This window comes from Calliopsis andreniformis, chromosome 2, assembly GCF_051401765.1.
Source record: "Calliopsis andreniformis isolate RMS-2024a chromosome 2, iyCalAndr_principal, whole genome shotgun sequence".
NCBI lineage: Eukaryota > Metazoa > Arthropoda > Insecta > Hymenoptera > Andrenidae > Calliopsis > Calliopsis andreniformis.
Window position 1 is genome coordinate 823758 of NC_135063.1, and position 17640 is coordinate 841397.

Genomic DNA, 17640 nt, shown 5'->3' on the forward strand with positions numbered 1-17640 from the left:
CAATAATAATAAAGTAATTAATTTACAGTTTGAATATACATTCATATGTATATCATACTTATTCGTATTTAAAATTTTAGTCATAATACATTATATGAAAATCATCTATTACAGACTATTATTGTCACATATTATTTCTCTCCAAGGATGTGTGAAATTTATATTTTTATATCTATAAATAGAAGTCGTGATTTTATGGAGCATAATTATTTTTACATAAAAATCTTTCATTACAGTATTTTAGTAGTTATATTGTATAAAAGTATAAAAGAATTTATTTATTTTCAATATTAAGTAATTAGTATGAAGTTTTTTATATGTAGTGATCTCAACTACTGAATGCTTAAACATAGTAATTTGCTAACCCAAATTGGTTATGTATGAAATTAAGATTTCTTTTTAAATCATAATAAATGTTTTCAAATTTTATACATATTTTTATTATTCACAAAACTGAGTCTAAGATTAAAATATAAAAAGTGCTTCACCTACAAATTACTGATTTGTATGATCTTGATTAAACTTAACCAGTCTAGTAATTCATAATTATTTATTTTTTATTGTACTTGTATTTTTACTATATTTATTCAACATAACTGATGGAAATAACTAAGTTTAATACAACATCCAGTATCATACATAAACATATTATAAATCATGTATAAACTAACAGATACTGTAAATAAACCTATGAAAATTGTTATTTATATATAATTAAAACTGTATATTGATTCAGTTTATAAAAATAAATATATGAAAATGATAGAATAAATCATAATCCAACCTATGTAACAATTTTGTGCTCTTGTCTTTCAAGCTCAAGGACGGATGCTACATAAAAATTTTTAAGCAGGACTTAGGTATTAGATTTTAGCATAAATTATGAAAAAATTAAATTTAACTTAATTAGATATTTGTAAAATTTTTTTTAATTAAGAAAGAAAACTTAACGCCAGCGTGGCGGTTTATTTATGAAATGAGAATTAGTTACATACATTTCTTGTGCTTAAAAAATTATTTTACTACCCACAATGTCATATGAAACCTGTTACTGAAATTTGCGAATAAAAAGTATATTAGATGCAAAGAATATGTTGATAAAAGAATTATAAATCTAACTTTATTAAGGACTTAAGGAATTCTTTTGCTTAGAGCTCGGTCACATAGAATATACATACATTATGTATGTAGATTAGAACTTTGAAGTTGTGAATATCGCGCGACGTGAGTGTTCAGTTAGGTATTTCGTAGTTCGCAACAATCGATAATTAAAGAAATGTTCTTGTAGCAGGTAGAAGATATAGAAGCAACGATTTAATATTGCGTTGTTGAAAATACACGAAAAAAAATGTAAATTAAGAAAATGTTAAGTGCACTCTATAAATAGACACCTTTATTACAAAGTACACTTTATACATTTTTTAATCAATTACAAGCTGACGAAACAAAATTTTTTAATTTTCATTCAATGGACATTAGATGTAACTGACGCTCATGTGACCGGGCTCTAAAAGAAAGCCTATTACAATACTTTAATAACCTTAGAGTGTAATTTACTACAAATGCTAATAATACTGTAGGACACCATTATGTAATTTAAAATCAATTTAAAATACAAAACAGATTCCAAATTCAACAGTATGCTAATTCTCATTTTTTTGAAAATCCATTGGAAATTTAGTCCAAAAGCAAATATTTAAAGTACGTACGTATATCCTATACATGTCATTACACTGATTTAGTTTTTGATTTATGAATAAACCTCTTATAGAAATTGTGCTTGTGACATATTGTTCTTTACTATTGTTTGATGAATATAAATATATATATCAATATTATATTTATACAAAAATTACATTCTACACGAAATTTATATAAATAATAATTATATGAATTGCGATATCAATTTGATAATTAAAGACAAACGAAAATATTCAATTAAATTTTTACAAATTCTAACATTTTTCTTTTTTGATATACAAATAAAATATTAATGTCTCATGATCGTTACCAACCCACCTAGTTATATTTATACCCCTGCTTAAATAAGCTATGTCCAGCTGAAACGTGTAAAAATTTTATACAATACTAACATTCTACCCTATATATTACATCAGATATCTTTCAAAATATAATGATGTACTATTTTTATTATATTCCAGTCAAACAAGAAAAACATATTGGAGGACTTTGCAACAAAAAAATAGATTTATTACTTTCTTGCAAAACTAGAAATGTAGGTGTACATATATGTATATTTATGTATATAATGTACATGTACAACTACATAAATACAAGCACAAGTTTAATTTAAGAGAACATGCTTCAAGTGATTTAGTCATTCTTAGTCAAATTTGAATTCAAGTAAAAATTCATCATTATTTTTTGAAGGATATATTTGTTAACAATGACATTCATAGTGACAGTATTAAGTTTCATTGGCCCTGGCACTTCAATCCTTTAATAACTGGAATCTGTTTCTTTTAGACTAGAACTTTTATGGAGATATATCTATTAGTTAAATTGCGAATTACAGTAGGATTTTTTCTGTTCAATATACTTGTGAGTCTTTTTATTTACATGGTTGCACATAACTAGGAAATAGTTTAAAATAATATGATTGATTGGAGGAAACCTTCAAGTTTATCCTTATTTTAGGAAAAACATTAAGTATATTTCATTAAATATTGATATAAAAAATTAAATATTGTTTTGCTTGTATTCATTTCATATATCTTTTATTATTTCAGTTCATCATATTTACTTAAATTTTATTTTTTTAAATAAAATGACTTTAAACATTTAATAGTTCCATAATTATGCGAAGTAAAGTTATTTATATGTGGTTTATAAAGCGAGTTTCAACACGTTTAAGTGCTCTATTGTTAATAATTTTTGTTAGAATAAAAACTGTAAATTATAGCTTGCTGCCCCATTTAATCATACTATAATCTGTAACACAACATATCACAACTATATACTTTATCATATAGCACCACTTCATATTACATATAAAGGAGAATGTATTTTGCTAATAGATTTGGAAATTCTTAGTGTTACTAATTTGAACTAAAAGCTTTTAGTAGTTTTGTTACGGAATTATGCGCGAAAAATTAAATATATTGGCACTTGATTTATTTAATAGGCTTAAGAATGATTATCACTGTAATTGCGAGGCAGCTCTTTAACAAAGAAACAAAAAGAAAAGAAATCATTAATATTATGATTTAAGTACAAATACATTTTTATAGTTTTAAAAGATACTTTATAGAGGCATGTTAGGACGATGTATGATTTTTAAAAAAATATTAAGAATTTTTTAAAAGAATTGTCTATAGATATATCAGGTATCCATTAAACAAACATATTGTTTGAATTTAATCCGAGTATGTGTATCGGAATAATAATAAAAAATTGTATGATGGAATTAGGGGAATTTGAATAGTTCCTGCTATGTACCTTTCTAAGGTTTCTGAGTTCTACTGACAGAAATATCCAAAAGATTCGAAGATAGAACAGGTACAACATGTTCCAAAATCTGTTCCATTGTTTCTTGTAGCATTGCTTGTTTTTCTTCTAATACTGTAACCTGTTATAAGTAATTTTCATTAGTGGAATGTAAATAGAGTATAACTTTTAAAGCATTCTTTTATTATTATGCTTACTCTTTCTAACAGTTGATTATAGAGAGCATATGGTACATAAGCAGATGTTCCAGGAGTTAGTGAACTTTGTTCCAGTTGTGGAGATATATCAGATTTTTGGCTTTTGTCTTTTTGTTTACTTTCTTCACTCTCAGCTTCTAACTTGCTAATCGACTCTGCGACACTCAATGTCGTTGTGATTCTATATTTTAAGTAAAAAAGATCATTGTAGAAGTAACAGTATAAAATTACTAATTATATTATTTTAATGTATTATAATATTTTAATATAGTTTTTTTTCCTATCAATTTTTTTATTGCTAACTAATTTTATTTATATTAAAATTTTGAGTAGAAATAAATATATTTAAAGTAAACTTACTGTGAGTAACTACGTTCTTTCTTCATTTCAGATTTATCAACACGATCGATAGATCCTATTTTTCTTCTTTCTAGTTGATTTAATTTTAATTCCTCTACCTATAAATTCATGATGCATCATAAAATACGAAAACTTACAGGAAAATTTACTAATTACAAGATCTGTATGATGATAGAATGTATAAAATTACCCAAGGTGCTTTCCTCCTTGCTATTGCAGCTAAACCTTCACATTCTTCTTCGCGTAATTGTTCTAACGTAGAATCCGTACTTCCATTTGCTAAATTATCTTCCTATTAAAAGTAAACAAAAATAATATGTAATGGAAACTATAAACATTTTGTGCATTATACAATAAATTAAACTATATTTTTATAAATACTACAGTTTCATATGCTCAGTAAATATTAAAAAAGTGTCGTAAATACTAACAGGTGTTGTCGTTGTGCTGATAGGCATTGATACCGTAGCGTGACGTCGTAAACGTTGGGAAGAAGGTGGACGTCGCCGGGGTGCTTTAGCTCGAGAAGCTGTTAAGTGCGAAAGCGGTGCTCCTTCTCCTCGTTCTACCCCATCTAACTCTTCACCCAAAGCTATATTGGTAGTTCCATTACCATTATTAGTTGCGACGTCACCTACGAGACGCTTTAAATTTGATATGATTGAATGTCCGCTAACTGTAGTTTTTCTATCACCATTATTTCCACCTGTTCCTGGAGATGTTAATGACGCTGAAGAAGAAGCTGCTGTTGACACAGGTTTCTTAGGTATTTCTAAATTTAAAAAATAGCTTAATAAATAAATTAATTAATTATTATCTAGTTTATTGAATTTATACACGATGGCAAAACAAGGTTCAGAATTATAAGGGTAAATAATAGTTATGAAATGGAGAAGGAACGTTCTGTTATAAAACTGGGTTAAAAAATGAATAGTTTCAAAATTATAGGCAATTTTTCGTATTAATAAGTGTGAAAATGAAAGGGTTTGTAAAAATTCTTCTGTAATCATAAAAAAGAAGTAACAAAATAACACATTGTTTCTAAAGCCATTCGCTTTAACCTAAATGCAAAATTGTTTATAACTTAAAAAATATTAATTTTTCAACTTATATTTATTAGGACTTTTTTTTTATTTGGCAAATACCATCTGATCTTAAATTTCTGAACCTTTTTTTTTCTATCTTGTATGTATTGTAAGTACCTGGATGAAGATTTCGTGCATCTAAACTTTTCCTAATATGTGCCTTTTTATTTTTCTTGACCTGTTGAGAAAGTTTTGTCACTGATTTAGATATTTCATGCTTTTGATCATGATCTTGATGGTCTGTTGAAACGCTTATTACTTCCACAAAATTATCAGGGAATAAACCTACTCGGCCTTTTAGTTCACCCATCCACCAACCCTAAAACATAATTAGTATTTAATCTACGTAAATAGTTTATTACTGAGTTTAATATTTAAATAAACGATTAATTATTTAATATTACTACGTTTATAATCGCACGATTTTTTTATATTCTTCTTTAACTGTTATTTACTTACTAAAAACTTAGTATTTTACATTATTCTATCTGTCATTAATGTTGATTGAAAATTTGTAAATGTTAAAACGCATTTATTATAAGTATGTTATGATGCATTGAAAGTAAACAAGCGAATGCTTATTCTTTCCTCACTTCAGTAAAATTCAAGTAACAAACATTTTTTTATTCAGTTGTTGATTTTATTCATTCATAATAATTGAATTGAAGAACATTATTAAAAAAGTATTATACTTTTTAAGTTTGTCATATTAAAATAATTTGTACCTTATCAGGTGTATCCTTGGAAACAAGTGTTATTAAATCTCCTTCAGTTAACGTTAATTCGTCTTCATTAACAGCTTCATATGGGAATAATACTTTACATACTTCTTTTTTTTCTTGATCTTTATGTTCATCAACTTCCTGATAAACTGGAGGAGACACAAAATTTGAAGGGAAAACCCCAACTGTTCCTTTAAGTCTACCTCTCCACCATCCTTCTTCGACTTCACCCAAAAATTCTATAATATCTTCAGGTATCAAAGTTAATTCATCTTCATTACAAGGTTCATAATTAAAAAATACTCTACAATATAGTTTTTTAGAACCTCCATTTCTTAAAGAAACATCTTCGGATTTAGCACTATTAACTGTTTCAGTTCCTCCAGTTCCTGTACTTCCTACTGTTCCACTTGGCAGAGGTTCTAATACCTAAATTAATAATTTCCCTTAGATCTTTTTTATTTTATGTATATATTTTTTGTATATTAATCAATACAAGTCATACAATAATGTGACAGGTAATATCTGTTAGATGTTTGAACGTAAAGAATACTTTATACATAAAGTGTTGCTTTTGAAAGAATCGAAAAAATTACCTTCACAAAATTATCAGGGAACATGCCACGTTTGTCTCTTAAAGTACCTTCCCACCAACCACCTAGCATTACTTTAATTTCTGTGATAATATCTCCTTTCTTCAAAGTTAATTCATCAGGTTCTTGTGCTTCATAATTGTATTCTACAATTGCCTCCATCTTTTAATCTATTCTAAGAATAGTTGAAACTTTCTAATACATAAATATCACAACCTTGTATCTGCAATAAGAACAAAATAATTTACATAAAAAACAATGATAATATTTAAATTTGTATGCAAGCGAGTGTGTAGAACATGTATAGATGTATGAATGAATGACAGAAATGGTAGAGGTTTTGCATTGAGCCACTTTTTTCAAATAAAAGTTAGATGAAGAAACATATTTACATGGATAGTACAATATGAAGCCTTTAATGGTTTTCTTTGTAGCGAGCTCCTGTTCTGGACGAACGAATTACTCTTCGCGAAAAAACAGACTGAACACAAAACGTAGCATACGTATGAGTCGCGATAAGACACACGTCTGTAAAAGTCATTTGTTCCTTGTACATCCTCCACCTTTCGCACCACTACACGAACATGTCATATTCATCTTATTATAATGTCTGAAAAGAATATAATGCTAGAGGTTGAAATTTTAGGCGTATCCCACATTCGGTTGACAGTTCGACGTATCTTTCATCGCGGCCATCTTGGACTCCAAACTCGAATAAATTTCAAGATGCAATTTGCGTGGATACGCGCGCATGCTAACCAATCGGTAAGTTAAAGAACGCGCTAAACGTAATTCGTGATTCATTTATCTTATGCATGTGGAACTTACTTGTTAATGAGAATCGATTCAAATGACATTTTATATTAAGCCAAAGGTGTAGATAGCTCATAAAATATGTTTGGCTGTCGACTAAGTAGATTATTACAATTCCTACGCATATGTATGTTTACCATCAATCCGATACATTTCTAAAAACTGTAGGTTACCTATCGGTTATGACATTTATTCTTTACTAAAAATTGATGCATGCAAGTGAACATTTATCAAAAAAGCTATGCGACTGTACATATGTATGTACGTAAAATTTTCAAGCTGCTGATTCATCCTAATCTCCGTGTAATCTTATCATAAAGACCCTCACGTATTGAATATGTGCAGGGAATATAAAGTTTTTTGTATATGTATGTAAGTACATACTCACCTGCGCTTAAATCATGCTTAAGAAGGTTATTTCATAAAACATTTTGCTACAATAAAACCTAATATTTGATATACTGTAATTAGAAAAGATGCCTTTGATTGCAACCATACATATCTATCGTATATTTATTTATTGCGAAAATTCATTTTTTTTCTGTAATGGCGAACTATTTTTGTACGTAATATTCAATAGAGATAGAGGCCTGATTGAAAAATACATTAGTTACAGATAAAAAGCGTGTATCTTTATTTAATACCAATTCAGACATGAGGTTATACAGTTGATTTTACAAAATTTAATAGTTTACAGACGTATTGTGTACAGAAATACAGTATGAGTACTCAAATTATTACAAACATTTTAAAATTATTATTTATTTGAAGTTTGAGTAACAATAGAAGTTAAAATGATACTTTTTTTTATAAAATATCAACAAAAATTAACTTTATGAAATAACACTATCAAGTCATATTCACGAATGATCAACAAAATATAATAATAGCTTGTCATAAATACTGGTCTTGTAGGACATAAGTTGAAACACTATTACGAAAATATCACAATATAATTATGTAAATTGCATATCTATAAGTAGAAGAAAGAATATATTTCACTATTATTGAAGTTATAACATCACAGAAAATAGAAAATTTTTCTATCTGTTTATAATGAAAAATTAAATCACTCACTGTAGTTTTTAGTAATATTAATGTAGCAATCATATTTAAGTTATAGAAATATATGATTGATACATATAGTTAATTTTACTGAACACAATTTCTCACGGAAAAAATTATTCTACGATTTTTAGATTTAAAATTATACAAAAAATAACCACTTCACTTTGATCTGGATTAAGATTCACGCCACACCCAGTATACATACAGACATACAGAGTGTTTGTAAATAGCATGGGATAAATTTAAGGGGTGATTGTAGACATCAAAATAAGACGAAAATCAAGAATAAGGATTTCCTGCTGAAGGTTTCGTTTGTTAGTTATAAGCGTCTAAAGTCTGATAGAAAGCACTAGAAATGAGTCCGCGCGAAGGCCTCGAGCAGTGGTTGCCCGAACAGCAGTATCGCACTGACGTAAAGAAGGGGAGAGATCACTCACTTGCCTATTTGTTGCAATCCATAAGCCAACTCAAAACACTCATTATGAGATAGAAAGGGTTAATGTGTCCACCCTCCGATTAATCTTCTGGTCTAAATCTACACACGAAAAAACTGCACATACTAGTAGAAGTCTTGCCGTAGAATTTGGAGGAAAATCGTACACACGATGGGAGAAGGACTAAATTTGTAGGAAAACTCGTCATGATCCACGAATATTCGCACAAATGTCCGATGCGAAGGTCCGTCGAAAAACTAACTGAAGTTTCTTGAAAAACTCGTCGAGAACTCCCCACAACACTTGGTGTTGTTAGATACCTGGATCGTCCCTCAAAGACCCTTAGTTTTACTGAAGGCTTAGGCTTTCCGAAAACCGAGTTGATGAGTGAAGAAAGTTCTTGAATGTTTGATATTCAAATTCCTGTCTTTAATGATTTATGAAAACAAAATTAAACTAACTACATGAGTTACTGCACTAATAACTGCACCATTTGCACTAATTGCCAGTAGTATTTGCTTTTCTGAACAAGTGTTACCAAAAATTGATAGAGGTAGAGATATTTTCTTGATGTTTACATAAACGGAATTTCAAATCAATCAACACGTGAATACATTTTAAAAAGTAGAATATCATATTTTATTTCATGACGACATGATACTCGTATTTGCAAATAATCAACTGCAGATATATGTATACCACGCGCCGCACCCGTGAATTTCAACGCAGCGTTAACTTCTACGAATTTTCATAGAGCCAATTTTAATGTGTCCATACTTTTCAAAAACTGTCTGTAAAGAGGACAAATATGGCTATATTCTCATTTTTTCCGGATTTAAAAATATTCCCCCACTATAAAAAAATTGCATTTGTTTAAAGCAATTGCAAAAAAAGTAGTTCAAAACAACCTTTTTTAAATAAAATAATTTTTATTCTATACTTCAATGTTTCTACTATAAGCGTACACAAGCTGATTCTAGTGCTGTTATTAGTTTAAAAGCTATGCATTTTTGAAAACAAGTTAGCACTCTATTTTAAGCAGCTGTAAAATTCATAATTTCAGAAATTTTGAAAAATCCTTTGACACACGTTTAAACCGCTAAAGACTATAACATATCTAAATTTGAACAAGATCTGAGACGTTACTTCGAAAAGTGTCCGATTTCGCATGGAATGACCTAACGCAGTGAATGTTTTGAGTCGGCCTACGGATTGCATTGAATGGACAAGATTAACGTTATTTAATGATATTCATCAATTTTAACTGAATTTTAGATTCTGTACACTGTCTACACTGTCTACACTGTATGAAACAGTTGTATGAAAATATTACAAGAGATTGTAATTTCGGACATTTTAAAGACGTTTTTTGTGCATTTTTAGGACTTCGCTGGATGTCTTTAAGACGTTTTTAAAACCTCTCTGCATTAAAACCTCTCAACATTCTCGATAAAAATTATACGAAATACGATATAATTTGAATGATTTGTAAAGAAATTACATGGAAAAATGATTTGCAAAATTTAAAGCTAACTTCGTTAAAAATTATACGATTTGCATAGTGTTTGGTGTCATTTTAAGTGGGAGAACAAAAATTCATCTCTGTTACTTCCGTAGGGGTACAACGCATAATAATAAAATTGATATTTTGTGACAAAGTCATAAATTTTTGTATCATATCGTCTGAATTGTATACTTTACGAAAAGCGAGGCTGACTTGAGTCGTAGCGTGAAACATCACAAAGCTCAATTCTTCTACCAAACCCTAACGATTGCTTATTTCTTCGATCTCCGCCAGAGACAAGTCACACGTATTTACCAACATTCCAGTCCCTTTCTCAACTAACACTACTCCAATGATTAGTTTTTCAATTAACTTAATAACTTTTCGTTATTCATGAGCAAGGACGCTAAAAACACTTTTGAATTTCTAAGTCATTTATACCACCTTTTCTAGGATATCCTCTACACGCCATGAAAATATTGATATTAAAGAGGATATTCGACAAAAGATGTCAGAAATTTGAAAGCGGGATTCTACATGTGAAAGTAGAACGAAAATCAATTGTGTTTGTAGTTTCATTTTAGAATGTGAACTATACGCGTGAAATATGTCTGACTTCGAACTTATTCTACTGCCAGAGTGAATTAGGTCAGCCTTAACAGAGTCAGTAGAATAAGTCTCAAGTCAGACACGTTTTAAGCATATACTAGGCGTTTTCTCAAGCCTCAAACGCATTATCATTCTTTAAAATTGTTGACACCTGTCACTGAACACTTTGTATATAATCAGGTCTTTCAGTTCTTTATTTGATACCACATTTTCAAATAAATCGATTTTATATTTATTCAAAAATTGAATTTGATGGCAATCAGTGTGAGCCGTTCAATAAAATAAATAAACAAAAAAATTATTGCTATAAGAATGACAAAATTTTGGTTCTAAAATTAAAAAACACATCAAAGTTGGCATTGATAATTATAGCTTGTGAGTGGTTGAATTAATATGTAATTAATAAGTATGATCTAACTGGAGCTAAAACAATGTTTAAAATATGGATAAACTAATACTGTTACAGAATGATTTTTTAACACTAGAACGATCGAAAATAACGTCATGTGCGCGTATTTTAAACTTTTTGAATGTAAAATTACAGATTTTTGAAAAAGTGCATTATTCATAGAAGTAACATTTGTTCATATATATTTTTTATGTTGTCGACACGAAACTCCATAAGGTGTAAAATGTTCGTATACAGGGTGATCAGCCCTGAAAGTGCTACATCTAGCGGTGAGAAACCAAAGTGACGCTGTTGCGAGAGCCACAAGAAGTCTGCAGTAGTTCTTTCCCTGTCGGTAAAATGACAAGATTGCTTTGAACTCTGCCTATACCAAAGGACCTGTCAATTTAACCTTTTATCTCAAGTAAATACTGCATGAATGCATCGATGTATGAGGTTAATAACCGTTTGAACAATGCAATGTGATGCAATAATAATGTAATGACCCACTAGTATACGAATTAGATGATTAAATACCATATTATGTAATCATGAAAAATAGAAAAATAGGTTGTCCAACCTGTTATTCTGTAGGTCATGAAACCTCATGAAACTAGTAAATATTATTGTTTCTCGCAGACTTTGACTTATTTATAACAAATCTTTTATGTCAAGTATCTTCCCTGTGACATGGAAGTTGAGTCTTCTTACTCTTGTATTGACAAGTGGAAACAAACATTTGGTTTCCATTTATCGGTTGATAAGTAAACAAAAACTTATATCAAGGATATTAGAGAACACAGATTCTTATAAATTGTCATTTTTATTATAAAATCTATGAACTGAAGAACAACACAGCTTTGTGGCTGATCGTCATATTGTAACCAGTTTAATAAGTTACAGTTGTTACATTATATAGATTTAGGTCACAGAGGTAGGACATCAACTCAATGTCATGTATATACACTAATTTCAGGAAGACCTTTATTTCTCATTTTATATTATTTTCTAAAGTGTCTGCTGTCAGCTTTAATGGTTTTCTCTTTGATTGAATCTCAAGTTTTGTAACAAGTAGATCTCAAATGGTAGAATTTAGTAATAAGTACCCTAGAAGAATTTTAGTTAGTTGGAGTGTCCTTCAAGGATCATATGGTAGACTGTTGCTTTTTAATATTTTTCAATGGTCTTCATAAAGTTGTTACTAATAGCAAATTTGTCCTTTATGTGGACAACTTAAAAATCTGTTGTGTTGTTGTAAATAAAAATGACACCATTCTGTTACAGATTATTCTTTTGAACTTGGAAAAATGGAGTTGTGAAAACAATCTTAGATTTAGTATATCCGAGTGTCATATGATTCACTATTGTCAGTTGAACACAGTGAAGCATGCTGTCTTAAGTGTCTAATTAGGAACTCTGAAAATAATTAACAGTGTATATCAACTCAAAAATTAAATGGTCTCTACATAGTATTAACATGTGAGATAATTGTTATTTTTTTGTAGGTGGTTGCCAATTTGTAACAGAAATGATGTTAAAGTACATGAAAATAATGGTAGAAAATGTCATGACCATAAAAAACTAGTTAATAGTAAGGCTCATCAATGGATCATCATTGGAAAAAATAACTTTCAACAATGTATAGGACTTTAAAAATTTTGATAATGAACTGAAAGAAAATGGACAAGAAGCAGTTCAGTTTGTAAATGTTTAAAGTTTGATTTAAAAGTTATATTTACTTAATTATGTCATTACTAATTACTTTTTTGTTTTCAGAAACACTATGTAACATCAACTGGAGGATAAAACTGGAAACATGCTGCAAATATATTAGCAGCCCTATTTAGCAATTACTTCATTCAAGAACGCATTTGAGTGCAAAAGAAACAAAATAAACTGTTACCGTCACAATTTATATTCCATGAACTAATAAGAGGTATGACATATACATACATATAATCATATTTCATATGACAGTAGTTTGATTTGATGAAGGAAAAATAGAATATTCAAGAATCCTATAATTCGTAATGCATTATTAATCTATATATTTTCAAAAGACATTTTAGTTTTAATACTGTCAAATGATACTAATACACTTACCTAGATCTGCCTTTCCTGAATGGCATACAGTCTTTTATTATTTATTATTCTAACTTAGTATTTCTACAAAAATATAGTTGATTTTCAGCTATAGATCTTGATAATTTCACAAAAATTATATCAATTTGTATGTAATATAAAAATGAGAATTCAGTTTCTTACTAAATCTTTTTTATTTTTACAGAAATATGTAAAAGTATTCAATTGCTATATTCCTGCCCTAAATCCAATTTTTCAGCAGTGTACAGTGATTGGATTAGAAGATCATCTGATAGATTAAGACTGCTACAGCAAAGAAAATCAAACTAATCATATTTTTTTATATTTTTTTATATTTTATACATATATTTTTTATATGTACCTTTTATATGTATACTTAATATCTTATAAAATATCTTTTTCTAATATACGATTATTTATTTAGTAAGAAATAATATGTATTTTAAGGAATAAGACTTTCCAATCAGTAGTTATTTTGTGAAATGTATTTTTCCATTAATTGTTATTATAAAAATATGCTTTGAAATTGTTTCAGCATTTTTTTATAATAATTATTAATTGAAAGAAGATATTTTATAAATATATAATTACTGATTAGATAAAACTCATTCTATAGAATTCAAAAAGTAAAATTAGACTAACCTAATCTAACGTAATCCTTCCTATTTATCTAAAACTAGATGTCGTCTTGTTATCTATATGATATCGTATTAAATTCGAATATTAAACAATGCAATATCGTACATTTTTAGACATCTTTACAATAGACAAAGAGTGTCGACAAGATAGATATTTGAGAGACGTCTATTATATAAATATAACTCATGTGACATGTCATAGTAAAATAACACAGACGTAACTATAATTATTAACTTGCATATTCGTCACAGGCCACACCCAGTGAGCACTACACGCAGCTCAGATAAATCTGGTCACGCCGACTAGAGTCACTCTATGATTCCAAACTTGAAATGCGAGTTAGAAAATTTTCCCCGTCCCCACATTACATATGTTAAAAGTTGATAGAGAAGACTGATGTGACCCTTTCTCTATCACTCTTGAAACGTTGAGATTCAACTGTTCAAGTTGTCGGCAAGTGACACGAGCCAGACACAATTTTTTCATTTGTCCAAATATTTCCTTTTTTCAAGAGACCCAAGACGTTCCAAATTTCTGGAACCTCATTAAAATAAATAAATTATGTAGAATATGTATTGCTTTATGTTTATGTAAAATTAAATACACATAAAGTTAAGAATATTTAGATCGAGTATTTGAAAAGACATCTGTTTTATATTATTATGTATATATAATTCTGTAATGTGGCGTAAATTATCATCTGATTTTCTTGAAATTTTTGGCAATGGGTGCTTATACTATACTATTCATTTACACGTACGGAATTTCTGATTAGATGATGTATATTTTTATTATTATATGGAGAATACCTGTCTTATGGGTCCTGAGGCAGTCACCTAGTGCCTGTGCGTATATCCTCTACTGATACGGTCCCCAGAGATTTTTATGAAATTCTGAGAGATGAGTCTTAAGATCAAGTGGTGACATTCTTGGGAATATCTCTATGTACATTTTTTATGAACAATTAAAACATAATAGTATCGAGGAAGGCTATTGGGTAGGTGCGGATGATGATTTCTTTCTAAATGACAGATCCTGTGTTCGATAGCCAGTATGGAAATGAAATGCTTTTTTGTTTTCTTCTTTTTTTAAATATTTAAATTGTATGTAATATTACTTCACAAATACTGCAATTTTGGTATACAAATTTTCATTCGTAAATACATATCTAATAAATATTTGAACTTATCTCTACATTAAGTATATACATGTGCATGCGTGTGTGGGGGTATTTCTGGACAGCATAGCGGAGAATTTGATCGTCGTCGCAGGTAATGGTCACATTTGGCGCACAGATATTTTATAAAAACAGATTCGGGCTGTTATCAAGGTGTACCAGTACACCCACCAAGATACAATATTAACAACTCGACCTGATCGTCCAGAGTAGAAAAAGAGCCGTAACCGTGTCGCGCTAGGGAGTTCGACTTGAATGTCGATGCGAACAACACGTGTTGTACGGAGCGTCATTTAATAAATCTATTTTGTTGGTTTTTAAATACACTCCCTTATTTTCCTCTACACAAAAGAAACCACGTATGTTTAAAAATAGAACTATATCGAGCGTTTGCCTCGCCCGCAAAAACCGTTGTTGGTTAGCATATGTGACCTACCGAAAGTGTTCTCGGTAGGAGATTCCGTTGTACTCATAACACACATGACAAAACCGACGTATGACTTTTACAGATAAAGTCGATCGAGTCAACGACATGTATCAGCTGTTTGAATTTCAGGCCCGAAGTCGAGCGGGGACGTCAGAGCCTGAAAGAAATAGAGAGTACATCCGCTACAGAGTTCACTTCAGTGAACGCTTTTTGGTTACCGAAACGCTCGAGAACTCTTAGCCGATTCTAAACGCTGCCATCTCTGTTTCTAGCAATCTGCGCATTTCGTTCTGGGTGAACCACACGTATTGCATGTGCCCCAGACGTAGCAAATCGCGTGTGAAAGAGACATTTTTCGTGACAAGCCCGAAAAACCTATTGGAATCAATAACTTATTTTGATTCTTGGCCGTTGCTATTCCGCTTGGGAGCATCAGGAAAAATTCCTTAAATGACCACTGGTATAATTATTATCAGCACTCACCAGGTATAATTATCATGAGGCAGGTTCTACTCCTCCGTGGCACGGGCTGTACTCCCGTATCCACACAAAACCCCCGTGTGACGAATAGATGCACACGTATGGGGTGGATGCTGTGTGTAGGGCATAGGCCGCCGTTATCAGTCACCGCGACTAATCCAGCTAGTAAACATGGTCTTCCTGGCTCACGAAGCACAGTCTTCACCGAGCTTCGTTCAAGATAATTCGCCTTAACAGAGCATAGAGTGCAGAGAAGAGGCCACCTCCTCTCTATACGCTCACAAACCGACAGATTCTTTACTGGGAAAAACTGTTGAAAATACAGTCTGCTGAACTACCTTACGCTATACAACGAGGTATCGCGTCCCCTTCCCAAAAGGCATGACTGCTCATTGCCTGGAGACGGGTCAGACGAATCTAGTGCGAGCTATTCGTACTTAGACGGCGCGGTTCCGCCGATTTTGTTCTAGGTGTCAGAGACGATAGGACAGTCGCCGGACCGTCCGACCAAGAGGGCAAGGATCCTTGCCCTATCCCCCTTCAGTCCCCTGGATAACTGTTGATTTAAATAAACGTCTGTCCTTGTCAGGACACACAAAAGGAGTTACAAGTACGATTTCCTTCAGTTAACCCACCTTCTCACCTAATCCGGACCGACGTTAGATCCTCTAACAAGGATACTACTAATTTCTGAACATATGGGATGTGACAGAGCGTGTGATACAGTCGAGAAGAAAATAATTCTACATACACGTAAAAATAAACAGAAAACAAAGAATACAATTCTTTTTATAAGGTACTTAGTTTTCGGGAAAATTAAATTTAAAGATTCGTCTAATATATGTGTATCTCACTGTTTCCGGGCTTTATGCCAAAAGCTTTAAAAGTTTACACCAATTTACGAAGTTATTGTTAGCTTTTAACACCTAGAGTTTGGATTATATAGCTACATTATTATCGCGATAAATGTAAAACGAATGTCTTTTCAAATACCTGATCTAAGTATTCTTAATTTTATGTGTATTTAATTTTGCATAAAAATATAGCAATACATATTCTGCATAATTTATTTATTTTAATGGGGCTCCAGAAATTTGGAACGTCTTGGGTCTCTTGAAAAAAGGAAATATTTGGGCAAATGAAAAGATTGTGTCTGGCTCGTGTCGCTTGCCGGCAACTTCAACAGTTGAATCTCAACGTTTCAAGAGTGATAGAGAAAGGGTCACATCTGCCTTCTCTATCAACTTTTAACATATGTAACATATGTAATGGTGGAGGAAATTTTCTAACTCGCGTTTTCAGTTTGGAATCATAGAGTGATTCCATCTCGCATTCATTAGACAGACAGGTGTCTGTAGGTAATGCTATTCTTATAACGAAAACTGTGACATCAGATACCGATCTGTCAATCTCGAAAAGTCACATGACCACTCTACCCCATTAAGAGGTTTATTTTCTTGCGTAGTAAAAAGCTTTAAATACAATAAGATGGCAGTTTATTGAAGCAGTAACAGATGTCTTAGAACCCATTAAAGATGCCACCGACATAATGAGTGGCGAAACATCTATCGTA

At 30.6% G+C, this 17640-nt stretch overlaps 1 protein-coding gene and 1 long non-coding RNA gene across 7 annotated transcripts; one reads left to right on the plus strand and one right to left on the minus strand.

The window, feature by feature from the left end:
- Window positions 1–946: 946 nt before the first annotated feature.
- On the minus strand, window positions 947–7110 carry LOC143188202 (uncharacterized). 5 transcript variants are annotated; one of them, XM_076392325.1, is made up of 10 exons: window positions 6818–7110; window positions 6429–6648; window positions 5836–6261; window positions 5228–5429; window positions 4457–4797; window positions 4216–4317; window positions 4026–4123; window positions 3666–3846; window positions 3460–3589; window positions 947–2060 (listed from the first exon to the last, which is right to left on the minus strand). In XM_076392325.1, the coding sequence occupies exons 2-9, from the start codon at window positions 6585–6587 to the stop codon at window positions 3464–3466; spliced, it is 1635 nt and encodes a 544-aa protein (XP_076248440.1). In that variant the 5' UTR covers window positions 6588–6648; window positions 6818–7110; the 3' UTR covers window positions 947–2060; window positions 3460–3463. The 5 variants fall into 5 exon arrangements, with proteins under 5 accessions (XP_076248440.1, XP_076248439.1, XP_076248438.1 ...); XM_076392324.1 differs by lacking the exon at window positions 947–2060 and adding an exon at window positions 2096–2952; XM_076392323.1 differs by lacking the exon at window positions 947–2060 and adding an exon at window positions 2096–3182.
- A 5206-nt stretch (window positions 7111–12316) lies between these two features.
- Window positions 12317–13740, plus strand: LOC143188032 (uncharacterized). 2 transcript variants are annotated; one of them, XR_013003448.1, is made up of 4 exons: window positions 12317–12675; window positions 12747–12943; window positions 13018–13177; window positions 13529–13740. It is a non-coding gene; the product is annotated as an uncharacterized LOC143188032 (long non-coding RNA). The 2 variants fall into 2 exon arrangements; XR_013003447.1 differs by having other exon boundaries at window positions 12331–12943.
- The last annotated feature ends 3900 nt before the right edge of the window (window positions 13741–17640 follow it).

Coding starts and splice junctions, on each gene's coding strand:
- LOC143188202 (XM_076392325.1), bottom strand. CDS start 6,587: ATGGAGGCAATTGTAGAATACAATTATGAAGCACAAGAACCTGATGAA. Junction 5,430..5,835: donor CCAAGGATACACCTGATAAG/GTACAAATTATT, acceptor ATTATGTTTTAG/GGTTGGTGGATGGGTGAACT. Junction 3,847..4,025: donor AAAGAACGTAGTTACTCACA/GTAAGTTTACTT, acceptor CTTAAAATATAG/AATCACAACGACATTGAGTG.